This window comes from Pseudophryne corroboree, chromosome 4 (genome assembly GCF_028390025.1).
Source record: "Pseudophryne corroboree isolate aPseCor3 chromosome 4, aPseCor3.hap2, whole genome shotgun sequence".
Taxonomy (NCBI): Eukaryota; Metazoa; Chordata; class Amphibia; order Anura; family Myobatrachidae; genus Pseudophryne; species Pseudophryne corroboree.
The window spans coordinates 336047917-336060051 of NC_086447.1; the positions used below are offsets into that span (position 1 = coordinate 336047917).

A 12135-nucleotide genomic window follows, 5' to 3' on the forward strand; every position below is an offset into this window, starting at 1 on the left:
CAACAGTATTGTGCTGATATTTGGGGGGTTAATTGCTACTATAGCAACAGTCTTCTGTCCTATTTACTATCACCCAGTATAGTTAATAGAGGACTGTGCGCACAGCCCCCAGAGTACAGATAGGATCCAAGGGGTTAACTTACCATCCCAAGATTGTGAAAGGTCTCTCAATGTTCTGCATTTCCCTATAAGGAATACTGGTGACAATGGCTAGTATTCTCCAATCTAGACAAGTGATATATATACTTGTGTCAAAGTACTGACAATATACTAATTGCCTTTCAACAATATTTTTAAAATATCATGTTTTATAACACCACAACATTCTATTTGTTAGATTTTTAGCAATGTCATCCATTAACAGTAATTAAAAGAAAGTTATTAATAACTCCTTTACAGGCCTGATTTGGGTCATGAGCACAAAAGTTTAAGAATCTTTGTCATATACTGTATAACAGCAGGTCCTCCTATTCCAGAATGGAAAGACTGGCAGTAATAGAATTTAGGTACACACAATAATACAATATTATACATTCATCAGATTTAATCAAAAATAAAACTGTGGTTTTAAAAATACATCCTGACACAAAATATATATACAGGTTGAGTATCCCTTATCCAAAATCCCAAATTGCACATTTTTGGGTCCCCTACTGAGATAATGACATATATATTATATATTATGTGTATATATAGATATATTCTATAAATATATAATATAATATAATATACATATATATGTGTCATTATCTCAGTAGGGGACCCAAAAATGTGCAATTAGGGATTTTGGATAAGGGATACTCAACCTGTATATATATTTTGTGTCAGGATGTATTTTTAAAACCACAGTTTTATTTTGAATTTTGGATAAGGGATAATCAACCTGTATATATATTTCTGGTCTGAAATACAGTCATATATACCTTGTCAAATTTTGAAATCCCAAAGAAGAATGTCTCAGTTCTGAGGTTTTATTGATTCCTGTGCTGATACGGACGCATTAATAAAACAAACAGTATCTTTTGGCGTCTTTTCTCTGTTACAAATTTCTTTCCTTTAGGGGTTATTCAGGTTGGATTGCAGATTCCGCTAAAAGGCAGAATCTGCAATCCTTTCTTTCACATGCTGGGGGCCGTCCATCGCAGGGCAAGGCTGCCCAGCATGCTGAATGTCCTGCCCAGCGGTCGCAGCAATTGTGGACGAGCCGCTGCCTCCGCAGCCCGGGTCCTGTGCGTGTGCATTAGTGCAGAGCACAGGGAAATTGCGGACCTGAATAACCCCCTTTGTTTTATGCAAAATTATTGCCTTGTTCTGGGTGACAAAACTCCTAGTTTCTGCCCTGGCCTGAGGCAATCCACAGGTCAAAATCCTCCGCTTATAGCCATGAGGGCTAACCTAGGGAATGGCACTGTGTGTTGATATGCTTATGCAAATGTGTACATAAGAGATGCCACCATATATGAGGCAATATCCAATATACTGTAGATGATATACTATGTGCTGCACAATGTCACTAAGCAGTGAATATAATGTAATGAAATCCTGCAGACTTGCTAAGCAGTAACAACTTTCCCACTAGGCACGTGAGTGGCGCGCTTAGGGGCAGCACTTGCTGGGGGGCAGCACACCTGGATCATAAGGGCCAGGTGATTCTTTTTTTCGTCATCACAACTTATTTTTTTTAGATTTTATTTAGGAAATGACAGGGGTGAGACAATGGGCAGCAAATTGTGGTCCAGGAGTAGAGTGAGGCTAGGGCTGCTTTGGTCTCGAGGCATCCAGGCTGGCACCCGAAATTAAGGGGGCAATGATATGATTGGGGGTGGGGGTGGGGGCAACCAATAATGTGCCTAGAGGCTGCCTGAATCCCTAAATCCGTCCCTGCTGCTAAGGTGTCGGCGGGAGTGTGTGGTGGTGGTCGGGTGTGTAAATCTGTATAAATGTATACCAGGAACACAATGTATTATCTCCTGCCATAGTGTTATTTTTTTTCCTTGGTGGTGATGTAAGAATAGCGTAATTAATTTCTATGTTATTTAGATGACACCACAGCTCAAAATCATAATTTTTATGCAACAATAAATCTGTCTCACCCACTGCTGTTTTCGTGATTATTATATAATGCATTTTACACCCAAATATAATCTGTACTTTCTGATGCTTTTGACAGTCTATATTTGCACCCACTGGAAAGGTCCTGCGTTAAAGAATCTCTCTGAGAATTAAATTTCACCCCTCCGTCATCAGTAGCAACCCGGGGGGCTAATACTCTTGACCATGTCTACACTAATGTTAAACATGCGTACAAATGTCTTTTGTGTCCTCATGTTGGGCAGTCCATTCACTCATCACTCTGGTTAATTCCCAAATATCTGTCGGTATTAGGGAGGAATCGACCAGTTACTAGGGAAGTTAAGATTTGGCCAGAGGGAGCCTTATTAAGTCTGCAGGGCTGTTTTGAATGTACTGATTGGGATCAGTTTATTGAGGAGGCTACAGGTTACTTAGGTGTTGATATCGATCCACTGGCCTCAATGGTGTCACTGTATATAAATTGCTACATAGAAAGTGTCACTAAGTGGAAGGTAGTTTGTGTTTTTCTCTAACGATAAACCCTGGATGAATAGCGAGGTTCGCTCTCTTGAGAGCTAGGGATAGGGCGTTTAGAACAAAGGATAACTCAGCTTACACGATTTAACCTAAAAAAAGGCATTCGTCTCGCTAAGGAAGTCTATTCAACTAGGATCGAAGGCCATTTTAAGGAATCAGGTGACGTCAGGGCGATGTGGAGAGGAATTAAATGTATTTCTGATTATAAGGGTTCAACTTCTGCTAGGTCAGGTGGGTTTTCGGCTGATGAGTTAAACCATTTTTATGCACGCTTTACAGAGGTTGAGCCTTTTATTGGTAATCCCTCATTCAGATAACTTTTTGACTCTGACTGAAGTTGAGGTCAGGAATTGTTTTAGCAGAATGAACGCCAGGAAGGCTCCTGGCCCAGATTGTATTCTGGGCAGAGTCTTACGGGCGTGCGCTGAGCAACTGGCAGGTATTTTTACTAAGATTTTTAATTTTTCATTGAGGCAATGTACTGTCCCGCGGTGTTTTAAAACTTCAATTATTGTTCCAATTCCGAAGACTGCGGTGGTCACTGGTCTGAACGATTATAGGCCGATTGCTCTCACTTCGTTGATTATGAAATGTTTCGAAAGAATTGTAGTGAATCATCTAAAAAGTGTTATTCCATTGGGATTTGACCCCAATCAGTTTGCATATCGGTCAAACAGATCAACTGAAGATGCAGCTCTTATGGTCCTTCACAGGGTACTCTGTCATCTTGAAAATAGAGACTCCTATGCTAGATTGTTATTCATGGATTATAGCTCCGCCTTTAACACGGTAGTGCCAGCGGTGTTAGTAAAAAAGCTTTTAGAGATCGGATATGATACGGCCATATGCAACTGGCTGTCGGATTTCCTGACAGATCACCCTCAGACAGTCAGACTGGGCTCTGACTTGTCTTCGGAACTGGTATTAAATGTAAGAGTTCTAAGCCCCTTCTTATATTCCTTGTATACCTCCGACTGTGAGTCTAATTCGGAAACAATCTCTGTGATAAAGTTTGCGGATGACAACACCTTGGTGGGTTTGATAACTGGCGGAGATGAGAGTAGTTATAGAGAGGAAGTGAGAAGACTCGCTGAGTGGGGGGTAAAAAATAACTTGTTATTAAACGGTAAGAAAACTAAGGAGGTTGTGATAGATTTTAGGAAATCTAAAAAAAACTAGCATCTGCCCGTTGATACTGAATGGTGAGGAGGTGGATAGGGTTACCGATGTGAAATTTTTGGGGATTCAATTTACAGAGGTTTTATCATGGTCCTTGCATATCACGTCAGTGGTTGGGAAGGTTCAGCAGCGTCTTTTTTTCTTACGGAAGCTCCGAGCAGCAGGTCTGCAGCAATCAACTCTTGTTAATTTTAACCGCTGCGTGATTGAGAGCTTGCTGACCTACGCGATCACGGTGTGGTATGGTAATGCCAAGTGTTCTGATCTTGTTGCCCTGGAGAGAGTGATCAAATCTGCAGAGAGGATCATTGGCCAATCCTTGCCTAGGTTGGCGGATGTACTCACGACAACGAGTCTGTCGAAGGCAATTAAGATGATTGAAGATAGGGGTCACCTCTGTAATATGTTTTTTCCCCTTCTGACATCGGGGAGATGTTATAGGTGTTTAAGATGTCGTACCTCTAGGTTAATAAATAGTTTCTTCCCTTCTGTGATTTTTAGCTTGAATTCTCAACTTTGCTAAATTTTATGTGATATATTTTATCTGGTGTATATGATACGAGAACTGCATGTAATTTCGCTATACATGTTCATGTTATAGTGACAATAAATTATTCTTATCTTATCAGTGTAATGCTTATGCTATACTCTAAGGTCCTCTTCTTATGCATTGAGCATGGCCATACCAGTAAGGCCACATGCACCAGAGGAACCTGAACTTGTGATAGGATGCTGACAGTGCTAAAGTTAACAATAACACAGAATATTTCTATTTACTTCAGAAAATTTTTGGTGGCGCTGTATTACTGAAGCAATCACTGGATTAATAGGTTGGGCAGGAAAGTGCTAAGCAAATGCAGTGGATACAAGGCATAGGTTGTGGGGTCCCCTTTTAAGGGGGTTAACCGCAAATACTTAGTATTCCCCGAATGTATCACGGAGGGACGGCAGTATTATCTCCAATATCTGCTGCAATCTCTCCATTCACAAAGGCAGATGCAAATCCCATTGGTTTCTTAGGGGGATGAGATGCTATTAGATTTACCAACTTCCGGAATGCAGAAGATGGCGGTAGCCCACTGTAGCCTATAGGCTACATATTGCATAGTTGGCCAGCAGCCCAGAAATGGCAGCAGTGCTTGTGCGGTAAGTGGGACCACGCATGCGCAGGATCTCCAGCATCACACTGAGCACATCCCAGGGATGGGCTCCTGTCGCTGCGGGAGCGGGTTAATACATGGCGCTGGTAAAAATCACATCCTGCAATGTGATCTTGGGCGCTAACATTGTGCCCGTATCGCATTGGAAATGTGATTTTTGATAACTGCCCCCCTGTATCTCCTGGGGGTCTTGCCAGCCTGCAGGCCCAGACCATTCACTTCAAATTTTCACATAACTTTGGCAATCACATTTATGTGGCTGATTCAAATAGCCATGAGATGGCCAAAAATTGCTTATTGCAGCTAAAAACGCACGTACGTAACTTTTATTATTAACTTAGAGAATCTGTGTTAAGTTAATATGGGTCCCAATGGGAGTTTACTTGGATTTCTTTTTGAAGCCCTTAAGTACAGGATGTGCAAAGTAGGAAAAATAGTTTAAGATAAAAAAGTGCAGAACTTGGAGGCATACAAATAGTGATTTCTGGAGGAAAGGACATCAAGTCATTCACTTTGCCGGGGGAGCCCAGACTTTCTATTACGGCACTGACCCTGTGACTGCTGATCAGATCCATGTGTAACCACTATTAGGGTTTGGGAACTGAGCATGCTTTATTAGAGGGAACCTCTATGTTCTGCACACTGACATCATAATCAATCTTTGGATCTAATTTTTGATATATTGTTACTCAAAGCGTTGTTTATTTTCATTTTTATCTAGTTTTCTGTATATATAAACCACATAAAGGTTTATTAACAACAGCTGTTGGAAATGTTGCTATTATCACTTACCGTATATACTGTTTATATGATTTATTAGCCCCTTGGGTTTGTTTTTCCCCAGTTATTTCTTGTAGTGTATTAGACTCCTATTGCAGTTGATCCCTTCCTTCTTCATCTGATAGGTATAATTAAACCTGTTTTTATTTTTATACTGACATCTGGCCAACATGGTGTTTCTATTATGTATACAATGTAGCATTGATTTGTCAGATATGTGTGTGTGTGTGTGTGTGTGTGTGTGTATTTAGCATGGTTTGATTAGTAAAAAAATAAAATGAGTGGTTGTAGTTGGGTGACCCAAAGGATAGTTTTGCTCTGAGCCCGCCACTCGCCCACCTGAGTGAGGACTCAGTCATATTTATGAGTGTGTCATGCCCAGGTTCAGCCCTCTATGCCGTGCTATTGTACCTGCAGTCTGACCTGGTAGCGTGGCCTTTTCTTATACCCCTTTTCCACTAGAGTAGCACGGGTCGCAGCCGTGTCGCCTGACACGGCTGCGACCCGTGCTACAGCCCCCTGCAGACAGCGCTCACCAACCCGGCAATTGCCGGGTTGGTGACGCGCTAGTGATGCGGCAGGGGCGGCGCTGGGAGATCACATGATCTCCCAGCGCCGCCCTCCCTATGCAGTCTGAATGGGAGCTGTGTCGCCTTGACACGGCTCCCGTTCACACTAGACAGCTAGCCGGGTTGAACACGTGTTCAACCCGGCTAGCTACCAGGGTAGGATTCCCGGATCACTTGATCCGGGAATTTGCCGGGGGACCCGTTTCCACTAGGGAAAAACACGGGTAAATGCGCGCCCCCGCGCATTTACCCGTGTTTTAAGGAGCTAGTGGAAAAGGGGTATGAGTCACCGCTTAATCCTACAGTGAAAGCCATTAAAAAAGGCCCCTGAGGAGCAGATGGGTGTAGTATGGCTGACCGGCGGTCTCCTGACCGCCGGTCAGCTTACCGACACCGGGATCCCGGCAGCATACCGACGCCGGGATCCCGGCGGGGAGGGGCGAGTGCAGCAAGCCCCTTGCGGGCTCGCTGCGCTCGCCATGCTGCGGGCTCGGTGGCGACCTGCGGCCGCCACGGGTTCTATTCCCACTCTATGGGTGTTGTGGACACCCACGAGTGGAAATAGTCCCTGTCGGCCGGCATGCCGACCATCGGGAAAGTGAGCCGTCGGGCTCGTGGAGGAGATCATGTGACTGTCGGTCAGCTGACCGGCGGTCACATGAATACCACCCGAGCAGATATAACATGCTGTAAGTGTGAGGGTGGTCACTGCAAGCTGCAGGAAGTCTTAGCCCTGTCAATGAGGCATATAAAAGGGCATGAGGAGGCTCAGGGCTGGCATATAAATGGGACTCTGAGGCATAATACTATGGTATGGGTGGCTCTGAGGCATATCATTTATATGTGAAGCAGTTGGTATACAAAGGGACATGTGGGGCCCTAAAATGATAGAGAAAATGATTTTAACCCTACTGCAGTCTGGTCTCTCATTTGTCACACCCCGTACCCAGTAATATGAAAAGAAAAAGGGGTAACTGTAATCCCAATCCAAAATCCAAATAATGACATGGTGAAAAAGTAATGTTTAATATTAGTGCTGACAAGCGTAAACCATTCAGAAACATATGTATGCATCATGACACAAATTGGGATGTAGTTATGTGACCGGCCGTCAGGAGACCGTTGGTCACAATACCGACCCCTGCATCCCGCCAGGGCAAAATCCCGACAGTCGGCATGCAAACTAGCAGGGACTATTCCCACTCATGAGTGTTTACGACACCCATAGAGTGGGAATATAGCCAGTCCGGCCACTGAGCCTGCAAGGGGCTTCCTTGCGCTCACCCCCCTGCACCGGCATTATACTGCCGGGATCCCGTACCCAACTCCACAACTTGGTATACACCAAACAGTATAAAGGAAAGGTAACATCACAATAATTACCCTAAACTCACCTGTGAACCCCCTTCATACTCGCATGTTTGCGATAGTGGTGTCTACACACCATATTATGTGATGCTGAAAACATTATTTCTAGATTTAAACTACATGATTTTATTTGTTTCTCATTTCACAGGAGCTGTTCGGCTACAGAACAGAAAGGTGTAAAAATGTCCTCTGTGTTTTCGGTTACATATTTACTCTGGGGTTCCTTAAGATGATCTTCTACTGGAAGCCAGAGTTAGATATCTGGTGGCATTGTGTCCCGTGCAACTTGGAAGAAGCTGATGTTATATTGTTAAGAACTACAGTGAGTACCCTAATTTTTGGCAGATAAATTTGATAAATTTGATAATTAATTGCATATTCAATGCGATCTGGGTGTGATAGTAGCTCCCAGGATCGCATTGCAAAATACTATTGTACCAGGCCAATGCATTATAGAGCACCCGCAGGGACAGGGATCCAAAAGGAGCCTGTCCCTGCAATGTGCTCAGTGTGGAAGCTTGACTTCTGCATATGTGCGGGCCCGCTGACCACACATGCACTGCTGCCATTTCTGGGGAGGGTTCTGGGAGAATCCTCTGCTGGCTGGCTTTGCGATGTGTGGCCCATAGGCTACAGTAGATTACCAACATCTTCAGATGGCATTAGCTGCGGTGGCCAGTCTTTACATCTGCCAGCATTGCATGCCCCATAGAAACTTATTGGGATGTGGTTGCCAGTGGGAGTGAAAGGATCGCAGCAGGTATGCTGTGCTCCTTCCTACATACATTTAGGGCACGGGTGGGGAACCTTTTTTCTACCGAGGGCCATTTGGATATTTATAAAATCCTTCGGGGGCCATACAAAAATTCTCAACTTAAAAAATGACCCTGCCCCCCAGTAGGTCTACCCCTTAGAGGCACTGTGTGTGCGCGCCGGAGGCGCGCGCACCCAAAAAATGGGTGTGGCCAATTAAAATGGGACGTGATACACATATGCCCCCAATAGTGCAGTGCCAGATCCACAAATGCCCCCACAGTGCCAGGTATACAAATGCCCCTCACAGTGCCAGGTATACAGATGCCCCCACAGTGCCAGGTATACAAATGCCCCCACAGTGCCAGGTATACAAATGCCCCTCACAGTGCCAGGTATACAGATGCCCCCACAGTGCCAGGTATACAGATGCCCCTCACAGTGCCAGGTATACAAATGCCCCCCACAGTGCCAGGTATACAAATGCCCCTCACAGTGCCAGGTATACAGATGCCCCCACAGTGCCAGGTATACAGATGCCCCCCACAGTGCCAGGTATACAGATGCCCCCACAGTGCCAGGTATACAAATGCCCCTCACAGTGCCAGATATATAGATGCCCCCACAGTGCCAGGTATACAGATGCCCCCCACAGTGCCAGGTATACAAATGCCCCCCACAGTGCCAGGTATACAGATGCCCCCACAGTGCCAGGTATACAGACCCCCCCCCACAGTGCCAGGTATACAGATGCCCCCCACAGTGCCAGGTATACAGATGCCCCCCACAGTGGCAGGTATACAATTGCCCCTCACAGTGCCAGGTATACAAATGCCCCCCCCCCCCCCCCGTGCTGCTTACCGCTGCTTCTTTCGGCAGGACACGGAGGAGAGCGCGGCTATGTTGGGCGGCGGCGTGTAGGACTTGAAACCAGCCGCCGGTTTGAGAGCCAATCAGAGCTCGCGGACCGGCAGCCGCGGCTCCTGATTGGCTGCCGGTCCGCGAGCTCTGATTGGTTCACGAACCGGCGGCTGGTTTCTAGTCCTACACGCCGCCGCCGCCATCTGCCGCGTTCTCCTCCTGAGTCCCTGTCCTGACAGCTGAGACACGCTCCGCCGGACTGAGCGGCGGCGTGTATCACAGAGAAGCGGGTGGGCCGGAGCAAACGGCTTTGCGGGCCTTATTCGGCCCGCGGGCCGGAGGTTCCCCACCCCTGATTTAGGGGATACTAAATATTTCTGGTTAACCCCCAAAAATGTGTTTTTAGGGAGCAAACTGTAAATATTATATGAAATGGCCCCCTTAGAAATCTGTGTGGTGTTTGTTATCTATTACCGTTGTGAACAGCCCATAATTTCAGTCATCAACACAAAGAATAACTCTGACAGATTGTTTGGTCCAGGAGAAGGAGGCCTTCTACACAGGAAACAACAGACCAAACTGCAAACAACTTCTAATAATGCTCTTGAATGATCATCTCCATAGCTACCTTAACATACAGAAAATAATCCCAAAAGTTAATTATAGAAAAACCAATTTAGTTACTTATGACTAGAGATGAGCGGGTTCGGATTTAACGCCAGAATTAACGCCAGTTCGGTTTTATCCGGATTTTTCTTATTGGCTATCCAAAACACGTGACATCCGTGAGCCAATAAGGTGCCGTTTTGAAAACCGAGTAAATCCGAGTAAAACAGAGTAAAACCGAACCCGCTCATCTCTACTTATGACAAGATTAAAAATTGATATCATAAATAATGTATATTTTAAGTGCTGAGTTTCCTGTGTATCATTTGTTTTTATTCACAAAGATATTATTCTTGTACACGTATAACGAAAGACAATAAAACAATAATAGTACGTGATTCTAAACGCAGTGCCAATGTTTGCGCAGTTGAGTGATTATTTGCTACTACGCATGTGAAAAAGTTCTGAAAACCCCTATGGTGCATGCTTTACTCACTGTTATGTACAGGATCGCTGGCATTAGGAATGGAGAGGCAAAACCATGGGTGTTCCTGTGTGGGGATTGGTAGGTGTGCTGAAGTGAACATAAAAAAGTCCTTCCAGTAGGTGTGCCAGTGCAAACGGCTGCATTCTCAGACGCAGTACTGCAGCCGCAGAGGCCATGTTTAGCTACAGTTCAGAAGAAGACACTGCGATGATGCGCCGATGGTGGATTGTTTAGAACCACTGGAAGATTTACACTGTCCGTGAGAATTTAAAAATGGCGTCTCAGGGCTTCCACATTCCATTGCATGCAAGTACACAAGGCTGAAGCCAGCTTTTGTATATTACCGCAGCCACGAATATGGAGAAAACTGCAATAGTGTGTGCAGCTGCATCCACCTTTAATGCTGGCCATCCAACCAAGGGTTCATAAATACGCAGAAAAAGAAATGGAAGAGATCTTGCATAATACCAAAGATAAAAAGTAGCACATTTAATAGACCAGTCACCATTATACTTACAGAGCACAGTCATGTAAAAGCATATCACATAAAAGAAATCTGCATATGGTGTACAGGATTAACTTTCTAGCAGGAAGCAACATGTGAATATCACAAAATAATCCCAGAAGATCCTGGAACCAGAATCACTTTAAATAATTTATTGTGTTTGTCTTTGTACTGGTGTTTTAATGTGACACTATTTATTTATTTATTTATTTTTCATATTTAATGTGATCTGAGCGGGATATTACTGTTTAGCTGTGTCCTCCAAGACTGAGGGCAAGCAGTGACAGGAGGTGCAGGGGCCCAGCATGTGGTTAGCCCCGAGGTAGCAGATTGAAACCCTTCTCCCCATACCCATCCATGCTGGTCGCAGTGCTGGGCTCTGGAGCACAGGGCAAGACTGGGAGCGCACCACTTGGCTTGTATCCTCCTCTTCCTTAGTGACTGCTGCGGGAGACACAGATCACAAAGGAAGCTAGGGGAGAGGATCCGGAACCCGGGAGTAGCAGGTAAAGTGTGATGTTGTGCAGGAAGAGAGAGGGAGAGAGCCTGCTGCTCACTGGGCATCTCCCAGACCCTGCACTGCTCCGTCCTCCTTCTCCTCCACCGCAGTGACAGCAGCCGGCATCATACAGGTATCGGTGATAGGCACCAGAACAGGCCGCCATCTAGGTCCGGGCCCGGGACTGGAGTCCCAGCAGTCCCCCACCTGATGGTGGCCCTGATACCAGGAACAGCCCACAAGACCTGCCATCTTGTAGATGCTCTGACCCAGTCGTCTAGCCATAACAATTCGGCCCTTGTCAGATTCGCTCAGATCCTTACACTTGTTCATTTTTCCTGTTTCCAACACATCAAATTGAAGAACACTTGCTGCCTTATATATCCCACCCCTTGATACAGTAGGTGCCATTGCAACTATGTAATTAGTGTTATTCACTTCACCTTTCAATGGTTTTAATGTTATGGCTGATGTGGTATAGACACACACGTACACACACATATGCACACACACGGGGATGGTTCAATAAGTAAGGTAACAAGACTTCTCACATATCTAATGTTCTCTATTTCATTCTAATTTCACACCAGGCCAGAGCAGGTTGACCTTTGCTTCCTCTCACAGCCATTAGACTGCGCCTTATATCAGTCATACTGTCCCAACATCAGTTGTAAGATAGTGGGGTTGGCGGAAAAGTATGTAGTTGCTTTACCGGCGGTCGGGATCCCGGCGGTCAGGATACCGATGCCGTATTCCCG

The 12135-nt window shown here is 45.2% G+C and overlaps 1 protein-coding gene across 1 annotated transcript in view; it reads left to right on the forward strand.

Moving 5' to 3' along the window:
- Positions 1 to 3195: 3195 nt before the first annotated feature.
- The window catches only part of LOC134910905 (probable cation-transporting ATPase 13A4), a 350913-nt gene continuing 341973 nt past the window's right edge, over positions 3196 to 12135 (forward strand). The window contains exons 1-2 of the mRNA XM_063919292.1: positions 3196 to 3687; positions 7815 to 7988. Coding sequence (XP_063775362.1) covers positions 3196 to 3687; positions 7815 to 7988 — 666 coding nt within the window. The remainder of the gene's footprint in view (positions 3688 to 7814; positions 7989 to 12135) is intronic.